The sequence below is a fragment of the Xiphophorus maculatus genome, chromosome 15 (assembly GCF_002775205.1).
Source record: "Xiphophorus maculatus strain JP 163 A chromosome 15, X_maculatus-5.0-male, whole genome shotgun sequence".
Taxonomy (NCBI): Eukaryota; Metazoa; Chordata; class Actinopteri; order Cyprinodontiformes; family Poeciliidae; genus Xiphophorus; species Xiphophorus maculatus.
In genome coordinates, this window is record NC_036457.1 from 17978463 (window position 1) to 18006054 (window position 27592).

The 27592-nt window shown below is 40.7% G+C and overlaps 2 protein-coding genes across 5 annotated transcripts in view; one reads left to right on the forward strand and one right to left on the reverse strand.

Moving 5' to 3' along the window:
* Positions 1 to 5767: 5767 nt before the first annotated feature.
* ccnk (cyclin K) lies at positions 5768 to 14934 on the forward strand. Its single transcript, XM_023348328.1, has 11 exons — positions 5768 to 5921; positions 7199 to 7425; positions 8091 to 8172; positions 8278 to 8409; positions 9697 to 9802; positions 9911 to 9968; positions 10851 to 11020; positions 11103 to 11311; positions 11401 to 11431; positions 12785 to 12856; positions 13757 to 14934. Exons 1-11 carry the CDS (start codon positions 5913 to 5915, stop codon positions 14284 to 14286), a joined length of 1626 nt encoding a protein of 541 aa, XP_023204096.1. The 5' UTR covers positions 5768 to 5912; the 3' UTR covers positions 14287 to 14934.
* Positions 14935 to 17576: 2642 nt separating this feature from the next.
* ccdc85c (coiled-coil domain containing 85C) overlaps positions 17577 to 27592 on the reverse strand; it is a 51774-nt gene continuing 41758 nt past the window's right edge. For 2 of the 4 annotated variants that reach the window (XM_023347656.1, XM_023347658.1), the window contains 4 exons: positions 26351 to 26455; positions 23184 to 23276; positions 22649 to 22747; positions 17577 to 20598 (listed from right to left, as the gene is read on the reverse strand). In XM_023347656.1, coding sequence (XP_023203424.1) covers positions 20509 to 20598; positions 22649 to 22747; positions 23184 to 23276; positions 26351 to 26455 — 387 coding nt within the window. In that variant the 3' untranslated portion in view covers positions 17577 to 20508. The remainder of the gene's footprint in view (positions 20599 to 22648; positions 22748 to 23183; positions 23277 to 26350; positions 26456 to 27592) is intronic. The other 2 variants (XM_023347657.1, XM_023347659.1) reach the window with 1 other exon arrangement.

The following is a 27592-nucleotide window of genomic DNA, read 5'->3' on the forward strand; positions in this document are numbered from 1 at the left end:
TTAAGTGTTATTAATACTAGATAAGGCTCGAGTGAGTAATCAGTGTAAATGTGAAGCATATATTTCCACGCATTGTGTAAGAGAGAGAGAGAGTGGGAGCGGAGGGTGGGGGGGCGGTCTGCGCGCGGCATGCTGCGGGTCCGTTGTCAGAGTAGTTTTAAGGCAACAGTACCCTCTGTTGGCACAGTCGGGAGGCAGAGCAGACCTAATCAGGAGGTGGCACCTTATAAAAAACAAAAACAGCTTTTCTCAGTTTAGGCCGGCGCTTTGCGAAAGTATTCAGGCTCCTTAATCTTTTCCACATCTCGTTAGCTTAAATTTTATTTGGCATTTTATGTGACGGATCATCGCGAAGTAGCGCGGAACGGGAGGAGTGCGAGGAAAAGAGATGCGTCCTTCTGTTTTTTTATTGTTTCACAAAAACAAAACAAAACAAAACAAAAAACTTAGAACATATATATATATCTGTTTTCAGGTCATTTTACTTTAATATTCCCACATAAAACTCAACTATTAAACAGACTCATCTTCTTTGTGTGGGGGTGGGGGGTGTAAATGAAACCCAGAGGTTTATTAGAGAGGGAACAAACGAGGAGCGTATATAGCAGATGGGAATTATTCAACTGTATTGACTAATACAGTTGTGTTGTATTAATCAAAATTAGTACAACACAACAGCAAACACATGGCATGTCACCCATACCAAACGATGCAAACTCCAGTCTTCACAGTCTTCGTGTCCCCGGTTCGATGTACCTGAATCCTACAGAATCGTCCTACTGACCAACCCTAACCCTAACCCTGCCCCTTTAAGTTCTAGAAGTTGCTCTGATCAGATGACCTCAAAGGCCTTATTTTTGTAGCCTACACATGCAAAACTCTATGGATATTAAGCAAAGTATCACTGCACATTACCCTGAAAATACCTTTTGGTGAGACATGGCGGTGGCACTGTCATGCTGTGGTGACGTTGATCGGACTTTAAAAAGACTTTACGGAGCGTGCTAACCCCTGCACCACCACAGCACGTTTGGAGGCCTTAGACCTCGACGCAGACGGTTCGACTCCCGGTCCCGGCGACCTTTGCCGCATGTCTTCCTGTCTGCCCTACTGTCGCAAAAAATGTGAGCAACTAGCGCCGCAAAAACTCTTCGGAGAAAAAAAAAACTTTACAGCGCTTGTATTCTTAATATTTTAAAAACAGGCGAACATTTCATGTGCAAAGTTGTCAGAAATAGTACATTTGACAAATACACCTGCATCTGTAATTGAAGTCAAGGTGGTTCTACAAAATGTTGATTCGTGGGGGGGAAAGAGGAGCTAAAAACAAATGCACACCACACTTTTCACATTTTTGTAATAAAGGTAAACCCCCCCCCCCCTCCCGCCCCCACTCCTGTCACATAATAATTACAGCTACATTGTGTTGGTCTATCACCTGAAATATTGTTGCTGCGTGACAAGACGTGGAAAAGTTGAAGGGTTTAAAAAAAATTTTTTTTTTGCCGCTGTGTAGAATCCAGAGGTCCACTTAGAGCTGGTTAACGACTCTAATGGACAATCATTCAGTCACTGAACGCTTCATTGTATTCAGCGTATATATATGCACAGGTAAGTGCCTTTCAGACACTGTAGCCTAGCTGTTTTTTTTCTTTCTTTTTTGTATTTCTCTGAACCTTTCAATGTTAGAATGCAATTCAAACTTGTGTTTAAGCTGTAATTTGGTTGAAATACAATTGCTGAACAAAAAAATAAATGATTTTTTTTTTTTTTTTGAAAGCCTCTCATGGACGTTTAAAGTTGACAATATATTTTTCCATTAATCGGCGGAGAGAAGTGTGCAGCCATGGCGATATGCTTTTTTCTTTTCTTTTTTTTTTTTTTTTTTTTGCGGCGCGGCCATTAATAAAACATGGTGGGCAATTTTAAGAGCATTAGAAGTTTGATTGCTTCGGGGCTGGCCTGTGGGACTTTCAGGACAGTAATTATTTATATAAATGAAATGTCATCTCGGCTCTGGCTCAAGGAGATGTAACCTGGGCAGATGCCACGTGCAGAAACACAATGGCGACCATAGTTGGGGTTTCACAGGCCGGCCCGGCGCGTGGCCCCCAAAATTCAGACGTGACACTACATGAAAGTAATAGTGGTGTAACAAAGGGGGCAGCAGAGTAACATGAAGGAAGACTACCCAGAGTTCACACGGTCTCCCTTACCATGTCGTCTGCCTGTGATCCTCACCCGTGGGTGTCTCAATAATACATCAATGCTACCATTATAGCTTGTATCTGCAGGCTCGGGGCAAAAGGCAGTTTAAGTTGGGTTGCAGAGGGCCACATAACATGTCTCGGTTGTGGACACAGGAAAGGTTTTAAGTCCAAAGTGTTGCCTCCGAGGAGACACGCATCCGCCGTGGCAAGTGTCACCGTTCAGTACGAGTTAACCTCAACACGCCGCGGGGCCAACAGCCACGCCGCCGGCGCCCAAATGGAGGTTCTTGTCCGACGAAGAAGAAGAAGAAGAAGAAGCTTTCCTCCAGCTGAAAGCTGAAGATCTCCGGCACACAAGACGATTTCAGGCACTAATTATTCATGTTGGGGTGGATGAAACGAGTTCGGGGACTTGTGTTTAAAAAAAAAAAAAAGGACCGGATCCCGCTCATAACCGCTTTTGATTCTGGGTCACTATCCTTTCCATTTTTTATGTCGCTCCAAAATAAAAATGAAACATTAAAAAAAGAGCGGGGGGGGGGGGGGCGTCTAAAAATAGCCAGACTGTATGCAGTGCTGTAGAAAAGCGTTTTATTTCTTTTAATATCAGACAAAGGTAACCTCTGTAAATACAAAAGGTAATTTTCAAAAGGATGATTTCATTTATTAAGAGAAGCAAGCCATCCACACATGAAAAAGTAATTAGTTGTGCCATCTTTGTCGACAACAATCACTCTCCAAGGTGATAATAGCAAAAGAGTGTTTTGCATTGATGTGGATTAATTATCATACACTATTTTGATTTTTTTTTTTTTTTTTTTTTTTGAGCTATTCAGATGTGGACTTGTTAGTTTTCTTCACTGCATGAAAATCACAAAACCTTACCAAGTATTTTCGGTCTAGTTTCTGGTGTAAATGTCTTAGTACAAAGCTAATTACAGGCAACCAATCAGCAAGAATCAAGAGCTTATTTTAAGTCATATTCCCTTAATATTGTTACAAATGGAATAATCTACCAGTGGATCAAAACATTTTACCCAAATCGTTAGTTAAAATGTCTTGTATCATTGACAGATTATTTGACTTTTAACTTGACTTACAACAATATCCCATATCTTGCTAAAACAAGTTACCTGTACGTTAGTTTTGTCTCATTTCAGGTGTACTGAGATATTTACACTAGAAGCTAGACCAGAAATACTTGGTAAGATTTTGTGTTTTTGTAGTGTTCACACAATCATCCTGCTGCACAAAACCAAAGTGGCCTTAAGCTTAAGGTCACAATCTGATGACCTTCAGAAATCATCGTCCAGCCCAGCAGACATCCACCTCCATGTTTGATTTTTATTAATGAATAAAGTCTCTGACATGCTGTGTTGGTCTTACAATAGACGTAATGGGACCGCACATCTTTCAAGCGTCACTTTTGTCTTGTCAGCCCAAAGAATCTTGAGGATCATCAAGCTGTTTTGGGGAACTATAAGGTGGATTTCTGTAATCTTTTAGCCTACTTCGTGTGGTCAGTCAGGTACAATTTAACCACTTTTTTCCCTAGAAACTAAGTCCAATTGCACTCACCCCCATCCGCAAAAAAATTACTTAAGCAGTTATTTCATAATTGTTCTAAAGGGAGGGTGAGGATTTAAAAATCGCATGTTGTGTTTCATCACTTTATCTCTGGTTTTAGAATATTCTTGATGATATGAAACATTTAGGTGAGCAACCAAAACATGTAGGGGTGAAACTCTTTTTCAGAGCACCGCACAGTGAACGAACTGCAAGTTTTGAGAGAAAAACGGCTGATTTTAGTGTTGCAGAGGTGAAAAATAAAGCATGCAAAGCCTTTTTGATGTGATTAACCGCAATGTGACAGCACTGACATAAACAATGAAAGGTCCACTCCAGGAGAGCTTGTGGTAATATGAATATTGCTGTGGGATTTGCTTATAGTCGCTGCTTCATTATGCAATGTTTAATATTAATAAAGAAAGTATAAGGATATATTATTTATAAGCTATTCAGAGTGTGGTTGGTGGGTGTGTGTTTGTGTGTGTGGATTTGAGTGACAGATTGAGATGCTCCCTTGCTACAGGCAATACAACCAGACAAGGCTCTTACTTTTCCACAGGACCCGTCCTGACAATTTCTCCCACAGTTAAGAGGATTTGTCCGAGCAGGGGTGAATATATAATGCATGCAGATTCCAAATTTTAATGTGGGCCGAGTAAATGATTCAATGCTGGCTTTTCTCAGAAGTGAGGCCGCGAGGGGAGCGAAGGGGGCACGGGATGTTGCTCGTGGTCGGCTCTTGCGACACAGGCTGAGCGGGCCCACCTGCAGGTAGTCACTGTAAACATCCAAAGGAGATATTAGGGATTATTTCCGCCTCGCAGGGCAAACGCCTCTCACAATGTTTTGATGATTATTCGGATCACCTTCAACTTTCTCACATACAGTCACATCGCGGCAATAAACTTGGACATCTCTCGCTGGGATTAATGGACCGACACAAGAGAGTACTCGACTCAACAATACAGTCCGCAAACTGGAAGAATTACTGATCAGTGTAGCATGCGTCTATCAGCTTTGATTGGCGTCCATATTCCTGTTGATAAAAAAAAAGCAACCCCACAGCATGATGCTACCATCATCATGTGTCACAGTGTTTTCAAGGCGATGTGCGGAGCTGGCTTCCCTCCACATTTGCAAAGACATCCCTTTTTAGCCTCATCTTCTCCTTCTTTTGCAGTGTGTGCAGATTTTAAAGAGGATTTGTTTTTAACAATGGCATGTGTGGAAGGTAAACATCAGTTGTGTATTAAATTAAATGTGTGCAGTATTTGCCTCATAACTGACACAGCTGACTAATTAATGACAAATACCATTGATTGAGAAAAGATATCACCAGCACAAAGCCAGACAACTGTTGTCTTTCTCCTTTTAGAGCATTTCTAGGTGATCTTTTACCCATTATTATTTACCAAACTAAAACATTTTACTGCTGCAAACTGCAACAGTAAAAATTGCCTATTTATCTGAGATATTATTGTTACAAATTTAAAATAATTTTATATTGTTATGGACGTATAGAACCATAGATCTAGACTAGTACGATAGCAATGACTTTAAAAATCTCTCTTTATTTCGTAGGCATTTTCTTCCATAGTGTACTCTTTTCCATAAATGAGTAAAATACTAAAACTATTAACTGCAACATTTCACATTTGATTAAGAAACTCCTGAAATTATGAGGGTGAGAGGTAGACAATAAATGAATAAATGTTGAACTCTGTAGTGAATTATGATTGCTGGACTGCTTTTGTAGACAATTAAAACAGTAGAGTCAACATTTGTCTCCCTCTAGTGGATAGTATTCGAAACAACAGCCTCCTTATTCTCACAACTTGGATGGTCTAGAAAAGCGATTCTTATAATCTTATAACAGAGAGTTCACTGGTTAAATTAGGCACTTCACTTTCGGGAAAATATATTTCTTTAACCCGAAATGTATTTTTCCATGGCGCACGTGTATCTTATCTCCTGCGTAATGACGTAGGCAAGGAGATAGCGACGTACAGGAAACCGGTGTCGTCCTTGTTACAATGGGGATTTTTGGTTGCTCATTTGTTGGTTAATACAGTGTGAATAACTGCGGATTATTCAAACTGTCGTCTCTTGTATGTGGTTTATCCCGACGCATACATGATAAAGGTAAGCGTCGCGGCTCATTAGATGGAAAAAATAAGCGACGAACAGCGAGAATTGCGAACACTTTTGACAGGCTGATATGCCTTTAGCATTAGCTCGGGCTAACATGCTAACCCAATGCTAGCGAACAGATTAACCAGCCTAATTCACACTTCTCGTCTTTCTCTGTGTTGTATATTTTTATTTTACAAACTCACCCATTTTATTTTCTGTCAAATGCATTTTTTTGCACATTATGAAGCGTAGTTTTGAACATTTCAGGCATATTTATAGTAATTGTTGGGTAGTATCTCGTGACTTTATTATGCTAATAAGCTAAATCCTATATTTTACACGTTCATAGTAAACCAGGCTACGCTGTTGCTCTCTATATAAACTATACAGGAGTTAAGACATTACTATGCTAAGTAAATAAAATTATTGTTCTTATTTTCTATTCTTTTTTGTTGTTGTTGCAACACGTTTGGTTAAACTTAGCCATACAGTTTGCTCTCTAATACAGTGGAGAAACGGAGAGTTTTATCATATATGTCTAAATGAATAACATTAGGTCTACTTTGCGATTATATTTAAACAACTTCTATGTTTAAATACGTGCAGGAGGAACTAGTTTTCCCCAGATGTGTAGTGGATGGAATAATGTGGTTCTTCTGCCTCCCCTTCTGCCTCTTACTGCGCACAGGTGGTCAGCTGGCTGAAAGAAGAAAGGCTAGTTCTTGCTTACATAGATGTCTGAGCATTTGGGAGTATATATTTTTTTCAACAAAACTTGACTTTCGTGGTGTGAAAATTAAAGCAGAACAAGCTCTCACTACTATTTGGAGAAATTATATTTTAAAGCTGTTAATTAGCCAATCCTAGGATTTCCCAACCAGCTAATGAGCTACAATACCGCCAGACTCTCATTCCCAGCCATGCCCAGTAGATCAATAAAATGTGTAGTTTAAAGTTTTCTTTGTTGGGTTAAGCATTTCTGTGGCTTTTTTTTATGTATAATTTGGATAATTTCACACTTCCTCACCGGTTCTGTTTGGGTTGTTTATGGTGAACATGGAAAATAAATCTCCCACATGCTTTATACAGGATGCGTCTATTTCCACAGACCAAATATTAAAAGCAAAAAATGAACTAAACAAAGCAACTTTTAGCACAAGTTGTACTTTTAAAGAATTCGGGGCTCACATAAAATACTGATTCTTACTGGTAGGGCTTTTCTCTGAAAGCAAGCAATTAATTATTGTTTTTTGGTTGTTCCCCCCGCTCCCTCTGATTCTCCGCAGTCCAGTGCAGCAGGTCCATCCACCTCTTCCCCTCAGACAATGAAGGAACCCAAGGAGAACTTGAGCGGCCAAGCCACTCTGGACCACATCAAGCCATGCTGGTACTGGGACAAGAAGGACCTAGCCCACACCCCGTCTCAGTCCGAGGGCCTTGACCCGGGTACGGAGGCTCGGTATAGGAGGGAGGGAGCCCGCTTCATATTCGACGTGGGAACCCGCCTCGGCCTGTATCCTTGATCCGTTTATACCAGGAAAAAACTTTATCTTGTATCTCTGTCACGTTAGATTTAGATATTTTAGGTAAAGTAGTGCAATAAACAAACACCGAACAAATAAGCTGTACAAATTGACTTGGCCTGTCACGATATCAAGTTTTGCTTGATGATAAATTGTCCTAGTTATTGCATAAATGATAATATTGTTGTTTTGAGACATTTCTCAACTAATATATTGGCAATGGCATAATAATGCAAGAACATATTCTCCAAGATCAATAAACTTGGAATTCTAATAAACATTTAACACTGGAACTGGAAGACATTTTAACTATTCAAAACGAATGAGCAAAACAATAGAAACAACAACTAAAAGTAAATTATGAAGTATCTGTAAACAACACTACCCTTAAAAAAAGGTCTGGTTGAAACCCAGAGCACCAGACTGAAAACTTTTGTCATCTAGTCTTTGGTAGAAAGAGAGGAAAGAAAAAAAAGGGATAAATCACACAAATGGAAATTCTTGAGCTTGTTTTAGTTGATTATGAGTGTTGGTTAAATGCTTTGCTGAGAAGCCTAGATATGTTTTTCATAGAGTAATGTTGTGTTAATGTTGTGATTATGGTAACCATGCTAATCAGAAGTCGTTGTGTGCGAGACTCCTTGACTGTTAGCAGACACTATGACACTCTGGCCACCGGCATCATATATTTCCATCGCTTCTACATGTTCCACTCCTTCAAACAGTTTCCCAGATACGTGAGTCCCAGTTTCTGATCATCCTCGGTCTTTTCCCCGATGTCCAAAAGCAAACTAAACTTAGGGAAATGAATGCTGGGACTTTTTTTTTTCTTTGTCCCACAGGTGACTGGAGCTTGTTGTCTTTTCCTGGCTGGAAAAGTCGAGGAGACCCCAAAGAAGTGCAAAGACATCATCAAGACGGCGCGGAGCTTACTGAACGATGTGCAGTTTGCTCAGTTCGGCGATGATCCAAAGGTGAAGTTTTCATTTGTTTCAGTTTACCGCTGACCTTTTTCTGAACACATTCAGCTCAGAAAGGTCTACAAATTTGATTATTGTCTCGTGTCCAATCTTTGAGACACCAGGAACAAAAAATAAATAAAAATAAAATGCTTGGATTTAGGGGTTTGTGATATGACCTTCAAATGTTATCACAATACTGACTGGTGCTAATGGGATAACAATAGAAGTGATGATTGAAAAAGTATGTATTACTTGTTTGTGGTCTTGTTTTAAGTAACTGCATGCCTCTTACAATACACACCCATTCACAGTAGGATTCTTCAGGGTGCAGTTACATAAAGAACTGCACATAATAATTGTATTTATTTACATTTCTCCTTTGCATATTTGTTCTGAAGTACAAATAAACTCCACTTGATATTATTTCCCACCTTCAACATGTCAGTTTTTTAAATCTACATCAGCTTGAAATATTCTTATAACATTTTGCATTTTATTTGTTTACATAAATGAAAACAAGACAGCAGAAATAGTTTCCCTCAAATAAATATCTGGGTAATTTTTTTTTTTTTTTTTTTTTTTTATGCCTTCAACATTATCCAACATCATAGCTGTTATTATTACTTTACGCTAATTTAAGGAAATGAGGTTCTAGTTCTGAGGGAAAGATTATAGAAATAAATATCCTCTGGCAAATCTGAGTCATTAGCTCTCTAAAAAACTTAAAAAAAGGAAGCTTTTTGTCTTTTTCACAAAAAGAAATGCTTCATAAAACTCCAACTGAGTTTGTGAAGAGTGTGTTTTCAGGGCAGAAATATCCAGGCTTGACCCGTCCAAGTTTGTTTTAACTCCAGATGTTACAATGGAGTCCAGAGTCCTTAATAAACTATTAAAATGCTCATTAAGTGTCTCTCGCAGCACTTTCTTTCTCCTTTTTCTGGGTCAAGAAGAAAGAACCGCTTATGTCTAAACTGGATGCAGCAAACGCCTAATCAGTCGGTCGTGAAGGCCGAGCGCAAAACTCTGGATGTACTTTCACTTCTTTGTTAATAATAAAATGAAGATTGTAACTATCCTGCAATCTCTTGTCAGCCACCTGTTTGTTGTGACATCACAGCCCCAGAGTTTAACCTTACGGAGCAGAAGTAACTTAGAGATGTAATTTTCCATCATAAATATCTTTTACAATGTGTGTTTTCAGGGAAAATGAGATCAATCTGTCTATTTGTGCTGTAAAACGGCATCAAATGTCCATTGTTGAGAGAACTGTGCCTTAAATGAACCTTCTGGTTGTAACAGGAGGAGGTGATGGTTCTGGAGAGGATTTTACTCCAGACAATCAAGTTTGACCTGCAGGTGGAGCATCCCTACATGTTCCTGCTGCGCTACGTCAAGCAGCTTAAAGGTAAAGGGGGGGGGGGGGAAGTTCAAACGTTTCAACCGCTGATGAAAAGTAAAGTCTGGGACATGGATTCAGTCAGGAACAGGCTGACATTCTGCTGTTGTATTGCAGGGGAGAAGAATAAAGTCTGCAAGGTATTACAGATGGCTTGGACCTTTGTCAACGACAGGTGAGCACACTCTGGCCTGTTTTTACTCTAATTAACTGAAGGTTCTTCTTAAACCTGCAGAAATAGTCATAATATTTTCAGAATAAAGCTGCTAAAATCTCTTGCTCTATATCTCTTGCTATAACCCCTTATAGTCCATACATACATAGTCTTGTACATCTATAAATAAATATTTATATCTCGTAGAGCACTTCTGGATAGATGCAAACTACATCTGGTTGCTTGTACTTGTGACAGTGCAATGACAATAAAGTTGAATTCTAATTCTAAATTGAAAGACTCAATTTATAACATTACAAATTTATTAATATTATGATTTTATTCTTGAAATATTGACTTTATTCTCGTATTATTACAACTTTATTCTTGTTATTTCAACTTTGTTCTCATACGACTTATTCCTGTTATACTATAACTTTGTATACTGACTTTATTTTCAATATTATAACTTTTTTCTCATTCTTTTGACTTTATTCTCGTAGTATTATTATGACTTTTTTTGTATTATTACAACTTTATTCTTATACAAATTATTCTTGTAATAATGTAACTTTGTTCTCATAATACGTCTTTGTTTTTGTATTATTGCAACTTTATTCTCGTAATACTATAACTTTATTCTCATATTCTTATGACTTTATGCTGGTATTATTTCAACTTTATTCTTAAAATATTATGACTTTTATTTCTTTCTTTATTTTATTAGTCCAGTCCAAATATTCCATCATATAAATCATTATTTTGAGGATTTCCCTGATAATATTGACAGACTTGACCCTTGTTGTGTGTGTGTGTGTGTGTGTGTGTGTGTGTGTGTGTGTGTGTGTGTGTGTGTGTGTGTGTGTGTGTGTGTGTGTGTGTGTGTGTGTGTGTTCCCTCCAGCCTTTGCACCATGCTGTCTCTGCAGTGGGAGCCAGAAATCATCGCCGTGGCTGTGATGTACCTGGCCGGCCGCCTGTGTAAGTTCGACATCCAGGAGTGGACGGCCAAGCAGTCGTCCCGCCGCTGGTGGGAGCAGTTCGTCCAGGATGTCCCCGTCGAGCTTCTGGAAGGTGCTCCCCTCCTTCCTTCAGCTTTCCTCCCTCACCTCTCGGACGCTTCTCATCCATCCGTCACAATCCCTCCATCTTGCAGACATCTGCCACCAGATCCTGGATCTGTACTCCCAGGGAAACAAGCCCATCCCTCAGCAGATCCAGGAGAAAGAGCGGGCGCCAGCTACCCCCACCTCTCTTCCCCCAGTCCCACAGGGGCAGCCCCCGGCCTCCAACCCGCCGCCTCCACCGCCCAAGAAGGCCTCTCCTCAGGTCGGCAGCCCGGCACGCCAACTCAAACGGTCTCATGTAAGCAAGCTAACAGAGAAGAGAAGACTTAAAAAATATGAAGAAATGACTTCTGCTAATCTCAACCTTGTGTCTGTTTTTTGTCCCAGACTCCTCCAAAGGATGAACCCAAACCTCCAGGTATTCTGCTTTTTATATGTCGCAGTTCAATTTTATTTATTTATTTATTTTTTTTGTAATTTTGTGAAATTACACCTACAAACACAAAAGTATAAAGTCCATAAATGTTAAGAGGGAGGACAATAATGCCTTGTTTATTAGATTTGTAGGACCATCTGTCCCTATAAACACTAAATCCAGCTTTCCACATGAATTCGTCGTTGTAAAATGACTCAAGCTCTTTCAGATTGGGTGAAAACAACCGTCAGCATCAGTTTTCAGGTCTTGCTAATTATATTTACGTTTGGACTGCCATCATTAATTAACATAATGACATTGTTATAAATATAGTTAGTCAACACAATTTTTATTTCTTTTTTTTTTTGCTTAGCAAAAGTTACAGCAGTTTGTTTTCCCCCAAAGTGCAGTGTGTGTGCACAGAGTCCCCTCAATCCAGTATGTGTGTGTGTGTCTTTAAGTCAGCCAGGTTCCGCTCCTTACAACTTCAACTTAGTCAATTAATAAATACTAGTTATTTTAAAAAAGTAACATTTCTCATTATATTTCAACTAAAATATGTAGCTGAAAGTTGTTTTCCCTTTGGAGCTGAGACCTATTTTTGTCTAAATGCTTCAGCTTTTTTAATTTGCATATGCATAAAAGCCAATTTATGTATTTATTTTTCTTTATGCTGGAAGTGTCACAAAAAAACGAGCAATTTTGTAAATAAAATAAAATAAACTAGCATTGTTTTGGGGGGTAAAAAAATTACTTTGAGTAGTAGCCCTTGTCTGGACTTTGACTGGTCCATTCTAACACATGATTTCACTCTGATCTAAACCACTTTATTGTTGCTATGACTTCATGTTTCGGCTCATTCTGCTTGGAAGGTGAACCTCCGCCCCAGTCTGAAATGCTTTGCAGACCCTAACAGTTTTTCTTCTTGGGTTGACCTGCGTTTAGCTCCATTAAACTCTGACAAGCTGCTGAAGAATAGAATCCCCACAGCATGATGCAGCCACCATCTTGTTTCTCTGTAGGAACACTGTGTCCCGGTGGATGTGTATTTGTTAGTTGTCTGTCCATAGTTGTGCGTATATCCCAAAAGGTCCAGTGCTTACACTGGATTTGATTTTTGGGTCAGTACTTGCCTGCTACCCTTTTCAAATTTAATTTGCCAAACAAAAAAAGAAAAAGCAACAGAAAAATTTGTGCACAGTTTTATGTCAGTACATCACATGAAATCCCAATGAGATGCAGTATACTGTGCCGTTTTAATTCAACAGTATTCAAGTCATTCGTTCTTGTTTAACTTTATTAAACCAAAAATCACATGTTGATAACTCTCGTAACTCTCTCTGACATTTTTTGCAGAACAAGCCGGGTCAAAGATCCCGCGACTGGAGAGCCCCATGCCTCCCCTGCCTACATCCCAGCCTCCCCCAGGTAACCATGGCCACCGCCTGAGTCATGCTCTTCATCTGGGTTTCAGGGCATGGAGTTGAACTTGGGGACACACTGGCATTCAGGAAAGCTCTGCTGTCTGTTTGCTTGTGCCTGTAAACAGACCTGCTTTATGAGCCGCCAGTTCCCCTGCGGCCAGTTCGGGCTCCCGGAGCAGTCCAAAATTGTTAGCCTGCTTCTGTAATCACCTTTCGCCTGGACAAAACGCAAACCACATGCTCCCACGCTCACCCGGAGCTCTCTGAGAGCTTTGGCCGGGTAATGAGACCTCCTGCGCGGCGGCGTTGGCTGATCTTGGTCCCGCTGTGCGTTCCTGTCTGGGAACAGGGAGGTTGTTTGGGATTATGTTGGTGGGTGGAGAGGGCAGGGAGGGGCAGGGGGGTTGCATCCTCCACCGCTGAGATGGTGACTGCTTTTAATTAGGGCTGCAACTAAAGATTACTTTAGTGATTCTGACAATTACTCGGATAAAAAATTGGCCCGTTCTGAAGACGTGAGCCTTTTTGTACGATATTAGAAATGCATTAATAGATGCAAATAAATAGTTCAATTCCTTTTTTAAGTAAGAAAATAAACATTTTATTGCCTAAAGTGCAACAACATATTCCTTTTGCGAACGCTTTACATCGACATGTGAACACCTAGAGAATTTGAACCAGGCAAATCGAAAACTGCTATTTGAGGAATTCATAAATTTTTTGCACAGTTTTGACTACTTTACTGCTCTCAGTGAGCAAATTGCCTTTTTCGGAGTCTGTTAACGATTAATCGATTGCTAAATTAGTTGATGATTATTTCAATAACTGATTAATTGTGATTAATCCGATTAATTGTTTCAGTCCTGTTAGTTATTTTTCTGCTTTTCTCTGTTTCCCCACCCAGCCCCTCCTGCAGAGGCGGAACCAGGAAACGAAGCTGCTCCTCCGCCTCCACACGCCCCGCCCCCGCACCAGCCCCCACCCTTGCCCCATCGCCCTCCTCCGCCCCCGCCCTCCAACTACCTGATGTCCACCACCAGCTCCTACATGTCTGGGGAGGGCTACCAGAGCCTGCAGTCCATGATGAAGACAGAAGGCCCGCCCTACACCCCCATGCCGCCCAGCTACCCGCCACCCATCCCGCCATATCACCCGCACGTCTACCAACCGGCCGCGGCGCCGCCTCCAGGTCCTCCGCCTCCTCCATCCAGTTACCCACCACCAAGTTTGGCCCCAGCCTACCCTCCGCCAGGCTACAACAGCTACCCTCCGCCACCGCCTCCCCGCATGCCCCCAGGCCACGTGCCGCCGCCGGGGATCACGCTTCCCCCTGCCGGGTACCCTCCTCCGCCCCCCGTGCCTCCAGGACAGTCCCAAGTGCCCCTTCCTCCTCCACCTGGAATGCCCCTCAATCGCGGCGGGTGGATGAGATGAATTTACAAACACATTGCTGCTGATTGGAGACTGAACCACAAAGTTTTCCTGTCACAAACTAAAAGAAGTGACTGGTCTCTGTTCAGTGCGGCTTCAGACAAGCAGCTGAGGTGGTTGGAAATAAACTGGAAATGACAAGTCAGGTCTGGGCACCATTGTTTGGAAAACCAGGAGACATATTTCTGGGAAGTATTTTTTTTTTTTGGAAAGATTTTGATATCTACAGGAAGCTACTTATTGAGTCCTTCACTGAGAATGTACTGAGGAACAGCAGCACCCTGTTTTTCTCCCAAAGTGTGTCAAACATCATAAAGACATGTTTCAGTTCATTTGGTTTTGTTTTAGGCTTCTTATCATTGAAATCATGTCTTTTGCCTCCTAATGTTTCCCAGTTGCATTTGTTTTTGCGTTCTGTTTCTCACTTTGTTCTGTCACATTGTGTCCAGTCTTAGGGAAAATGCAGTAGTTGAGGCTTTTGGAGTTTGTCGGCCCATAATCTGTTTTTGTTTTGGCATAACTTCAAAAATGCTGGTTTCGAGTTGCAAACAGTTCTGCGACTATTAAAAGTTTTATTTTCACATTTTGTCCTTGTTTTGTGGGATCTGTAAAATGTTCTTGTTACACAAGCACTAAACAATTGCTCTTTAATGGCGATGCACTTGTCCACTTTTTTCACCAATACAGATATCTGAGATTTAGTACAGATCTGATACAGAAAAAGTCCTGAATTGACTTTACATTTGCTTTACTTTCTTTTTTAAAACACAGACATAAATGTACTGCATTACATATTCATTCAGTAACTCTGCACCACTACAGCTAATTCACTGATCGCTTCACAAGCTTGGTAAAACATGTAAAAACAACACAACTTCGACTGGTTCAGTCAGCGCAGTTAGGAGTAGGACAGCCAATGTAAGATGAACTGAAACTGACAAAAACAATAGGTTGACTATCCAGGTCAAACATGTAAAAATAAACTGCGATAAACCTTTCAAAATGTCCAAAGGTACAGCAGCATTGTTGCTCAGATGTGAAACTCCAGTTTTTATCATCCAGTTTTCAGCAAGAAGTCTGAACAGAACACACTGCTTCCTTCACAAAGACTCTCAGGACAGAAGCCAGAGAGATTAGCTCCTTGTCCTAAATTACCATCCAGCTGTAAACTACAAGTCCCATTCGACTGCAGGAGGATCACTCCTCCCATTAGCCCTGGCACAGAGCCGACTACAAATGGGAGGTTAGTCGTCGTCGTGGAGGCCCGGCTGGGATGGGACCCTCTGTCACTCACCGCCACACGTGTCATAAACTCATTGTCTTGCCATCAATCGGAGGACCTAAGCACCTCCACAGCAGATGGAGGCCCAGCAGGACGACAGGAGGCCACGCCCGGAGCCCCCGCCCCACACAGAGAGCACACGGTAGAACGAAGAGAGGCCGCAACTTTAGGGGTCCCCCATGGCCCAGACTGGCCCTCCTGTGGATACACCTCTGGATGAAGTCCTAATGTCTTCCATGATTAATCGGAGGCAAATATGACTGAGCCTCTTCTGTAAAATATCAGCTGGTTATGATCTGGAATCAGTGGCATTTAGATTAAAATATGTTCTATGTTATCCTCCCTCTTGTATTGTACTTTGTTTCCTCATTTTAGCCACATTTAATTATTACATTCTCTGTCAGCTAAAGAGAAGCTCATAGACAAACACTGGAGGGTGAGGACAACAAAACAATTGAGGCTAGGGCGCCTCAGTTGGCCCAAATGGCTAGAACCGGGCCTGGACCGAGAGTGCCACTGTGACTGAACAGACAGACTTTGTTGCCCTCTGGTGGTGAAAGGAAGGATAACAAGACAAACGGCAACATGACAAATATTTTCTTATTTCTTCCATTTTTGCTTTTTTTTTTGGGGGGGGGGGGGGGGGGGGGGGGGGCATCTAGAACTTTGATATCAGACACAGATAAATAAACTAATGTTTCACACGATTTTTGTTTTTTCATTTATTGAGCAAAAAAAAAAGAAAGTGGAAACATCCTTCTGCTGTCAAAGCATAAATTAAATAAATTACTAGATACATTTCAAAAGCTGTTCCTAATCCTATACACTGCCTGACGGGTAGAATCAAGAAATCACACAAAACATAGGTAAAAGTTAGTGTAAGTGTTCACAAATCCAGAAAGGCACCCAAATAACGACCAGCTTCACTAGGTTCTGTAAAAGCTACAGTATTGTTTATTATTTAACAATAAGGAAAAGACTGGACAGAAAAGGCATCGATGGGAGAAATTCATGGTGTATACCTGTCAGAAGTGAACACAACATTAATCCTTGAAACTAGAAAGTGATTTAAAAAAAAAAAAAAAAAGTCGTTATCTTGATAATTAGCAAATCGGAATGCTTCAAGTACGGTAAGTTCCTGACCTAAAACGGGAATTCTTTAAAGAAATTATTATGGGTCTTTTTACAATAATTAGCTTCAAATATATCGTCACCTTCCAAAAAAGTAATGTTTTTGCCCAAAAGTAATTTTGGCCGAAATAAATAAATAAATAAAATTCACTTTAGGCCATTATTTTTAGGGATGGTAACGATATAAACATGGGGTGCTCTATGACACAGCAGGGGGCGTCGTTGCGCAGATATAAAAGATGTGAAAACAAAAAATGTTATCAATATTTAGACATTTATACATATATATGATTCTGATTGCTCTCGTTGGTCATTATAAGTTTTTGGTCAACTTAAAGGACCAAAAACAGATACTAATTAATTTAGTCAGCAATTCTTAAACATTAGTGAATGTTTACGGATGTTTTTTTTTATTTGCTTATTGACTGTAACAAAGTCCATTTCAGACAGGTTTCTTTTGTAGAGACAACGTCTTCGTTTAAAATTAGTATTAGTAATGCTGTTCTTGTTATTATAGAAGATTTTAAAAAATGCGACATTCATATCACTGGAACCTCTGGAACTAGATTTTTGTTGCGTCTATTTAAATATTTTAATGTTGATTACAATAAATGTGGACCCTGCTGAATTCGAGAATAATCACCGTATGTAATTTTTACTGTCTAATTTAGTGAGTCTTCCTCGTTCTGACGCCGTGTTTAAACGTCCCTAAGCAAAGACAGCTAAAGTGCAAAGCGGTGTTGTGACGTAATTGGCTAATGCAACATTTATGCTAATGAGTGAATGAACTGCAGGATAACTCCTTACCAGCAGAGGGCGTTCTTGGTCATCCTATGTTGGGGAGGAATCGTTCTCTTCAAGTAAAGACAACACTCGACAGCACCATGAAGCAACTTGTTTATTTTTTTTTTCCCAGAGTTTTCTAAAAGTGGCCTAATTCATGTACATTTCACCTGAAAATTGCTGATTATTTTTATTTCTTTTTTATCAGTGAAATTCATGAGAAACAGTTACAGTCATGCTAGTTGCTACAAGATTCACGTTTGGTTCGGAAATCCTAGAGATTTGGATTGTGGGTGTTAGCACACAGGTGTAAAAAGGAGCATTAAAGAGAAAAAGTTTAAAACAATAATAATAATAATAATAATAATAATAATAATAATAATAATAATAATAAAACGTAGTTGGGTACCAAATCGAAACATAATCAAGGAAAATGTGGCAAATTTCAAACTAAACGCCACTTTTTTTTTTTTCTTTTTTTGTTTTGTTTTAAGTATTCAAAATTGTACCATGGCTTTAAAGCAGTTCCTAGAAAAAAAGGACACTTTAAAATGAATACTTTGATTGCTTTTCTTTTACCGTTTTAGGGATAGAAAGGTCGGTGACGGAACTGGAACAAATATCACCAGAGAGCCCGTTCCGTCCGTAGGCCTATGTCACAGCCGTCGGATAAAACTTACAGATCGATCAGAAAGAATCAATTCATGAACCCGTTTGCTCCCCCAGCCTCTATGTTAAACCTGGCAATAAATACGCTGATGAACTGCTCATACTGACATCAAGAAATACTCATTTTTACAAAGTTTCGTGGTGTAAAGACATCGAAGGGAAGACACACTTCTCATATTCTAAGGTCGAAAAGGTAAAGGTAGAAAGAAATTGTGCACCCGCTGAATCCAGAACAGAAAGAATCTAATTGAGCAATTTCCTTAAAATAAAAAATCGTAGCGCACCTACGGTTAGACCTTCAAAAATCTTATTGCAGTTGGTAAGCTCCTGCATGGATTCAGAAAATGCATCGTGTTGCAACCAGATGCTACAGCCGCAAGAAAACCATCCGGTCTTCATTCACATGCACACACACACACACACGCACACACACACACACACACACACACTGACTCAGAGATGGGTGAAGGTAAAGCTCTCGCCCTCCCAACCTGAGAACATGATTGTCTGACAAGCACACAGCATCCAAAGTTTTTAGCTTTTTTTTTTTTTCCACAAAGTCATAAAATCATCTGAAGAACCCGAATGGCCTCGGTACATTTTCAGAGGTTCAATTGAGAAGGTATTATAAAGGTTGATCTGGAAAAAAAGAGAAGATAATAATAACAATAACAATAATAATAATAATACACGGTTAATACCAAAAGCAAACCCGGTTGGAGGTCAGACTGTGAGTGTGCTTTCGAAACAGAAAAAAAAAAAAGTTTGATCACGTGGCCACGCTAGTGTACAAACGTCAAATCAACACAAAGTAGTGCTATGGTTTTATACACATTATACACAAGTCAACAGCGATCCCTAGACGTAATTAGATTCATAGACTATCACGAGCAAAAGGCGCAAGATCACAGTGGGTTTCACTTAACGTCTCAGGATGCTAATCCTAATTATACTCGTTGACCAGTAGGGTGTGGAAAGGTCCGTGTGACAGGAGTTAGTTTTTTTTACTTTTCTTTTTACATTTATTTATACAGGGGTTACTATTAAAAGTTATCTAAAAATTCAGCCACACTGTTGCCCTCTCAGCCCTGCTGCTTGCGGGAACAAAAGTGCCAAAATTCGTAAAAATAAGTTGTAAAATAAATATGGACGTGAAAATACAAGAAATAAAATTTTTTAATTATAGTTGCATAAATGTTGAAATAATAAAAGAAAAAGCAAAGTAATAATAATAATTAAAAAAAAAAAACAAATATGAAAACCATCTGGTAAAATTGAATTGACTTTTTTTTTTTTCAGATCGTGTGTTATGTGTCGCAGCACATTTTGAATTAATTTCATTGCTCAAATGTGAAATAAATAAATATCAAAACGGGTTCGATTTATATAACTAATTTAATAAACTATTGAATCATTTATGTAAATACTGAGGTTTGTTTTAAAATGTATCTACCGTAGATGAAGTTTTATGCATTTATCGTATCGTTTACCATTTATGGTGATACATTTCCTATCACGATAAGAATTGTGATTTAGCGTTGTCACCATAAATTCTGATTAATGATGTTTAAAAATCACCCAAAACGGTAATTACTGTTGAGATTGTTAGCTTCACCATTTTCTCCACCGTTTGTTCAACATAAGGATCAGTATATTTGAAAATATCATTACTGTGAGCAAGTTTAGTGATACAGATCACTAAGCTGGTAAACTAAAGTAGCTTATTACAAGTGGGAATGTTTTTCAGGAGCACTATTTGTGTCTGTGGGGGCCCTGACTGCTGTGACACACAGTCACAACCATACCTAAAAAAAAAAAAAAGATGGAAAATGTAGTAGCTTTAATTGTCATAACAGTAACACCAAAAAATAAAACTTTAAGTCTATTTTGCCCACCGCTAATTCGGAGTATTTATTTGACAAATTATTTGTCGCATTGTGGCACTTTTGAGCCCCCGTAGCACGCGGGGTGAGGCCTCGGCTCCTGCGGCTTTGTCGCGTCTGTGCTTGAAACCGTGTTGCGCCGCCATGCCCTCGAGAGAGGCTAACAGAGCGGCGCGAGTGTTTGAGACTGACGGAAAGTGGCCAAACTAGCTGCCAGTAGTCGCCTTCACCATCGACTGGTTAGAAACGGTGTGTAATAATTTCACTGCACATGTAAATATCAAAACTACGTAGTCCATCCTGTAGCCGACTCAGTCGGTCCTAAAGAGGGCGTTTTCTACAAGGGGCGGGAGGGGGCAGCTGATTCTCCGTCGGCAGTGGTGGAGCGCGGAGGGATGGGTGGTGTTGGCAGGTTTAATGCGGTGGCGACTCCCTCTCTCCCCCCCGGGTGAATGTAGGCGAGTCGGGTCGTCGGTGCTACAGCGGGCCCTTGAACTGGTTCCCAGAGAGATGCTGCCTGATGGACATCTTTGATCCGGCGGCGTCGCCCAGTTTCCGCCACACCACCTGCACAAACGGAGAGCAGAGACGGGACGCTGAGAGGCGAAGGGGAGCGGCCCGGGTCAACCCGCTCTTCAGAAACGCAAAAAAGTAATTCCGGTCTGTTTTCTAGCACACTGAAATAAGATGAAACTAACCTACAGGTGACTTTTCAGAAAGATGGAGGAGCTTGATTTGGGTGAATAAATCGTTAATATTGATGAAAAAAGTACTAGCTCCACTTGCAACATGAGAAAAAATATCTTATCGTAAGTGAAATAATCAGCCAGTGGAAGTAGTACTTTTTAATCAATATGAAAACTCAACACCAGTCCTTATATCTCGCTGAAATGTTAATTGAAAGTTAGTTTTACCTTATGTAAAGTGTACTAAGACATCTTAGACCAAACATACTCGGTGAGATTTTGTGTTTTTGCAGTGTGATCGAGAAGAAAGAGAGAACTTCGAAGGACTTCACACACTAAGGGAAACTTCACACACCTCCCCGCAGATGTGCATCTCGGGAGATTAGGGTTATCATCTGAAAGTTCTTTTTTTATTTCAATAATTCAAGTCAAGTTCCACTTTTCTGAATAGAACTACTGAAATAAATTCACTTTTTATTAGTGCACCTGTACATGCGAAGCAGCTGAATTACTTTTCCTCTCTTCCAGCTTTGTAAACGAGGTGGGGGCGGCGGCCTCCCCCCGGTAATATTATTACAAAAGCACTATTGTAGCGTCCCCCCCCGATCTCCCTCTGTTAGATTCCTGGCCTGCTGCATACCTCTGCAGGGCCCAGATAGCCAGGCTCTCTCTCTCTCTCTCATCGTTGCACCTTTTATTCAGCACAAGGCCTTTACAGCTCCAATATAGAGAGAAGAGAGAGAGAAAGAGGAAGACTAGATAAGGGAGAATGTGTGGTTGGAGGAGAGAGCTCTTCTCCCTGCTGATACAGTGGAATTGATTTGACAGCTCAACTGTGAGCTTCCACTGATGGCTTCGTTTCAGAGAAGACAAAAGAAAGGGGACAGAGGGCACAAAACAAGGCGGCTCGGGATGTTAGGATTGTAGCTGTGCTGTGTACTATTATGATGATGATGATGATGATGTATTCTGGGTCAAAACTGCAAGTCAAAACTGTGAGATGACAGGGCTAAATTGGCCCTATTAGTTCAAACGATCGGCCATGTTTTCTGCACTTAAAGTGGAGTTGGGGGTTTTTGGGAAATTGTGAGAATCCATGTAAAACGCACACAGGATCCACTGCATTGCACATATCTCCTTTAAAAAAGAAAAAAAAATTAAGTATTTTAAATATGAGGATTGATTGACTGATTGATTGAAAGAAAAAGAAAAAAAAATCCAAACAGGTCAGAGAGGTTAGGTTAAAAGAAACTTCCAGAGATTTCTATCCAGGACAAAGAGGAGGATTAACCATTCAAAGTGGTGTTTTTGCAACTGATGGTCCGGTAGACACGGTTCGATTGGAACATCTGTCCGTTCGCTGCATTGTGTCAAACGATCCAAACTAATTGGAAAAGCTGTTCACATCCTCGCCTCCGGAGGCGCTGCAGCAAGAACTACTGAAGGGAACAACGTCTGAAGAGAACGTGAGCGCAACTCCCTTCGTCGTGAAACGTAAACAAAAATGGTGCGGTGTCCGATTTTACCAGTTGTAGGTAAAACACCATAAAAAAAATAATAAATTCTCCAGCTCGCGCTAGACACACACGTTTGATTTGATTGCATTTACCCACAATACCCTGCGCTATAGTCCACTTTCTACTTTCGGAGCTTTTGCTAATCGATCCGAGACCCGGGTTTGTAGGCAGACCAGGGTTCACTTTTTTTGATCCGCATCAGAGTTTGATTATGCATTCACACCAAACCTTCCAGGAAAACCAACTGGAATTTGAATAAAGCAGACTAAACACGGCTGGTGCGCTTAAGACGGTCAGCGATAAAGTGACAACTCCATTCTAAATTCTTTGGGGGGAAATCCCTGCAGTTTCAATCTACAAAGGAGATTTAAGGCTTATTCTCTGCAGACAGATACAAAGCAACACTGAACTTACGTTGCACATCTCTCGCACGATGGCCTTCTCTTTCTCACTCAGATCGTCCTCGTAGTCCTCGGGAGCCGGCCTGTCCAAATTCTCGTGGACCTCTAGAACCTAACGGAGAGACAGAAGAGGGTCTGGTTTCACCGAGGCCAACAACTTTAAAAAAAACAAAGGTTTGTGAGATTGTGACTTGAATAAGGAGGCATCTCCATGGCTACATTCTCATCAATTCAAAATCTTAGATATTTTCTGGGGTCTAGTTTCTAGTGCAAATATCTTGGTACATTTGAAATAAGACAAAACTAACTTACAAGAAACTTTTCAGCTTTTTTTTAAGTAAATAGTTTCTTAATTTTGATGAAAAAGTGCTAATTCCACTGGTAGATTATTTCACTTATATCTTGGGAGAATATCTTGTTATAAGTGAAATAATCTGCCAATAAAACTGGTGCTTTTTCTTCTTTAAGTTACTTGCAGGTTAGTATTTGCACTAGAGCAGACCAAATTGGTGAGACTTTGTGTTTTTGCAGCGTTAAAAGTGACCGACCTTCATGGCGTGCACCACCGCCTCGGGCTTCTGGACACAGGACAGGTAGCCGGTGGCAGGAGACGACTCACTTGTTGGCAGACGGTTTGTGCCCTGCAGAAAGGCAACAACCGTACATCCATGTTGTCAAGCTGTCACGGTAAACGAAACACGGCGACAGCTAGAGCGGCTGCAAAGGTCAAGCGGCGGGTCTACGTCCTAAACACGCGGCGTCACTCGGAGATTTAAACCCTGCACTCCCTCGTATAGGAGCATCAATCAAAACAAACAAGGTTCACCGCGCTCCTCTTTCCACCTGGGTCAGTATGAGGCAAAAAAAAAAAAAAGGGACACATTTACTGTGGCACCGAAAATGTCATCCCTTTCACCGCAACTCAAATCACCTCTCTTCCTTGTCGGCTTTTTTTTTTTTTTTTCCCAATTCAGTTCCCAGGTCTGCAACCTGCAATGGCGTGATTTAACCTGCTGTGATGGGAGCGGTGAGCCGGGAAGGAGAAGACCGGGGTGTTTGTTTTACTCATCTCACACCCCCCCCTCCACTTCCCCACGGCTAACTCCAGACAGTGGCTCTCTGTTTAGGGGTCACAGAGCTCTCAGGGACGCACAATGGCGGCATTCAGGGTGACCTGGCATCGGGGCCCGAAGCATCAGACGCAGCTCCACCGGCTCTGGATGGCGATGCGTTTGTCAGCTCCCTCTGTGAACTCATTCTGATAACGAATAATAGCCGTGAATTCCACGTCGGACAAGGTGGATACTTGTTTGGATCGTTTCAGACTAGAAAGAAGAAAAAAAAAAAAACGCATTGAGGAAAATGGGGTCGATTTGTTTTCTCTGCAGAGATAAAGGTTGTTATTTCTGGTTAGGCACTAAGCATCTTTTCTTTTTTTCTTAAGGCAAATTTTTAGTTAAATTCTCCCAGATTCATAAGAACACACAGAAAAAGATCACGTTTTATGTCTTAATTTATCTGATCTGAAGTTAGTTAAAAGTCGTGGAGGAATCAGATGGGGACCACAACCTGACAATTTTGGCAGATAACAGGAAGGGCGGTTCTGAACATTGTACAAAAACAGACAAAATGTTGAATTTTTATTTGGTAAATACATAATACATATTCTAAATGCTCTCAACCAGAAGTCCTGAATGTTTTAGATGTTTCAAACAGCTAAGCTACATCGTCCTGCACGTTTGGTAGATCGCCCAGTCACGTAAGTCGGTTCAAACAAGCATCCAATTTTCACTTTATTCTGTCCTGAAGAAGACGGACGGTGCTTACTGCTCATATGAACGGTCATTTGGGGAAATGACTGCGTCAACAGGCCTTGCAAACTGGGGAGGGACGAATCAAACAGCGTTAGATCGGAGGCGTGGCGTTTGAGAACACATAATCAGATCAGACTGGAAAAGTGTTTGGGTTAGTCATGAATGCAGGCCGTTTCACCCCCACCGCTCCCCAACACACACACACACACTTTCCTTCTCATCTCTCCAATCATTTTTAGCCTGACAACCTCCCGCTCTCACTCACTCACACTCACTGACCTGAAACTGTGTGAATGAGACAAAAGCCTAAATACAGTAAAATGAAGAGTGAAAGGGATTCACAATGTCCCGTCTGTCCCGGTTTTGTTTATTAAACTCCATGGATGGATAAACTTCAGCTAAATATGGGACGTAATTATACCTCCCCTGTTTTTTTCTGTAGTGATGTTGGCTTATGTTGAAAGAAACATTCACAAGTTTGCACTGTTTTAGATGTTAGGCTTTGCAAATGTAAATTGCAACAGGTTTTATAAGAGATGTGTTGAGAAAGAGGCTACTGACTGGTTTTCAGCTTGATCGGAAAGGCTAGCAGAGGAGTGGAAACTCAAAAGTCGGATTATTTAAAGTCTGTGAACGCATCATTACCAGGCACTTCTAGCTCAGAGTATCAACACATTCAAAAATGTATTCAGAGGAAGCACAGAAATGTAGAAAGCTACTAAAATAGAAATTATATTTTCTACCAAATGTTAAGACTTGTCTGTGGTTAACTGACGCTGTAAAAGATTGAGAGAGAGCAAGACTTGTAACAGATAACAGGAAGGTTGGACGGAAAACAACGATGTAACTTGATTTATGTTTTTGAGGTATCAGTCTCTGTCTATAGAGATAGAGCCTCCACAGGTATATTCAAGGTTTTTTTTGTAATGCTAACCAAGCTAACCTGCTAATCGCCAATATAAGATGCTAAAGCCAGCCCCAAACTCATCATTTTGTCCCCATTTTTGTAATATCATGGAGATGAAAATCTTGACAAAACCCAGTTTTGTCACCATCTCTCAACGAAAACATAAAAAGAGAAGGTATTTTTTAAAAACTTTAATTTTCTTTGCAATGTACAACATTATCTTTCTCTGTCGCCACTTACAGTCACTGTGTCAATTTGGAAAACATCTACAAGTGGACAGGCTAAAATATTAGCCTGCGAGACACACTTATTAACTGGTATTTTCCTGAATTTCTTATTTTGAATTACATTTTCTTTACCCCATTCCTTTATGCTCCTGTAGAGCACTTTGAATTGTGTACAAATCATGCCATACAAATAAAATTGCCTTGCCTCGCATAAAGATCCAGTCCTCTGGGCAGTGGCTTTCCTTCGAGTGGACTAAGAAAAACAATTACCAAGCCTTTCCTCCCCAGACACTCTCAGGGTCAAAGGTAGAGATGGATTGAAGAGGATTAGTACTTTCATAGTGGGATTCAGAACAAACAGGCTCCGGGGAGGCAAGGAAAAGCTCAAGGACCGGGAGATGGGATCAAGAGAACGGGGTTCAGGCTCCCGGTAAGTTCCTTTTATTGCCTCTTTGTCTTGTGACTGTGACCCATCCCCTGTCATCCCACCGATTGAGTTCATGAGTAACACAGAGCAAGGTTGCCTGCGGGGGCGTAATTGAAGAGTTTGCAGAAAACTGAATTAAAGCTAACCCGATTTGATTTCACATTTGCAGGCACCAGTGTCCTCCTCCCAACAATTAGGCGTGTCTGAGTTTATTTTCGTACAAAGTGAAACCCCGGAGTTAAAGCGCACTTGAACAGAAAAGGCAGTGTGGCAGTGACAGCCTGTTGTTATACCGTCTGTCTGAGCAGGTAAGTGTGTGTCGGTGTCTCTTAGTACTGACCATGTGCATGGCCTCCTGGCGCTGGGGCAGCGAGGACAGCTGGGACTCGGAGTGGTACAGAGTCATTCCCTTCCTCAGGACTCGGAGGTCACCCAGGTTGCACTGCTGGGCACACGTGGGCACGAAACGGACACACACACCCACACACACACCACAAAACGACAGGAGAGAAAAAGACGTCAATGCTGAGAAACGGAAATTAGCATGAAACCAAACTGTAATGCATCCTAATGGACCAAAATAACTAACTTGGGAGGGTAGAGGAAAGTGGAAATACCATTCAATTATCCGCAGGGATGCACCAATGAGAATAACGGCAAATTCTGATCTCTGATTTTTGTAACGCTTTATTAACTTTAGATTAACTTTAATTAATTCACTTTAGAGAAGCGCAGATCAAGTGGTCAGAGATCAGAATGGCCAATTTGTCCTTGATCAGCCCTTATTGATTATTGGCTGGTCAAGCACGGAAGTGTGTAATATTTTTTCCTCTCATCATTGAATGCATCAGAAATGAGAACTCGCGTTATTTTTGCTATGTGAACGCATCAACTGAAATTTCTGGGGGGGGCGAAATTTAAAAAATGGTTCTAAACCTCCGGGATCTGACACATGAGTGGTAACAAATCTCGCACTTTTTGTATGTTCCTGTTGGATTCAAACTACTTCCTCTTTCCAAGAACCTGCTGCACATTTAATAATCTTTAGAATGTAAAATTGGAATCTGTCAAAATCAGGGTCTGCAGTTCAGACCTCAGAAAACAGAGAAAAACAGAAGCTGGTGGCGGCCAGAGAAAACCTGATTGTGCGTCGTTCACGACCAGCTTTCAAATGCTTTCTTCCCAACTTAGCTGCCCTGAACAATCATAAATTAGGTATTTGAAGTGTGTAGTACACTTTTAAGAAGTTTGTTTTCTCAAGAGACGCAAATAAGTTGGTGAAAAAAAACAACATCTACAGCAAATGTCAAAAAAACAAGGGGAAAATTCCTGCAAAGATCCGACGCAGAACCTACCCTAAGTTTTCAGCTTTTTGACATTTGTCTCGTTTCTGAAATACTATATCTACATACATTCCATTAAAGAAACTGGAGCAAACTGCATCTTTTGACAGAATGTTGGTTACAAAGCGCTTATCTCGACTTTCAAAAGCTTTTTTTCTTTCTGTCTGAATGATTCACTGGCGAGAGTTAAGCGACTCAACAACAACTATAACAAAGTGAATTCTCTTAAAGTGGCCTGG

Bases quoted from the DNA above. Each gene is read 5' to 3' on its own strand.
- ccnk (XM_023348328.1), top strand. The intron at 8,173-8,277 runs GTGAGTCCCAGT...TTTGTCCCACAG, and splicing joins TCAAACAGTTTCCCAGATAC to GTGACTGGAGCTTGTTGTCT. The intron at 11,312-11,400 runs GTAAGCAAGCTA...TTTTTGTCCCAG, and splicing joins GCCAACTCAAACGGTCTCAT to ACTCCTCCAAAGGATGAACC.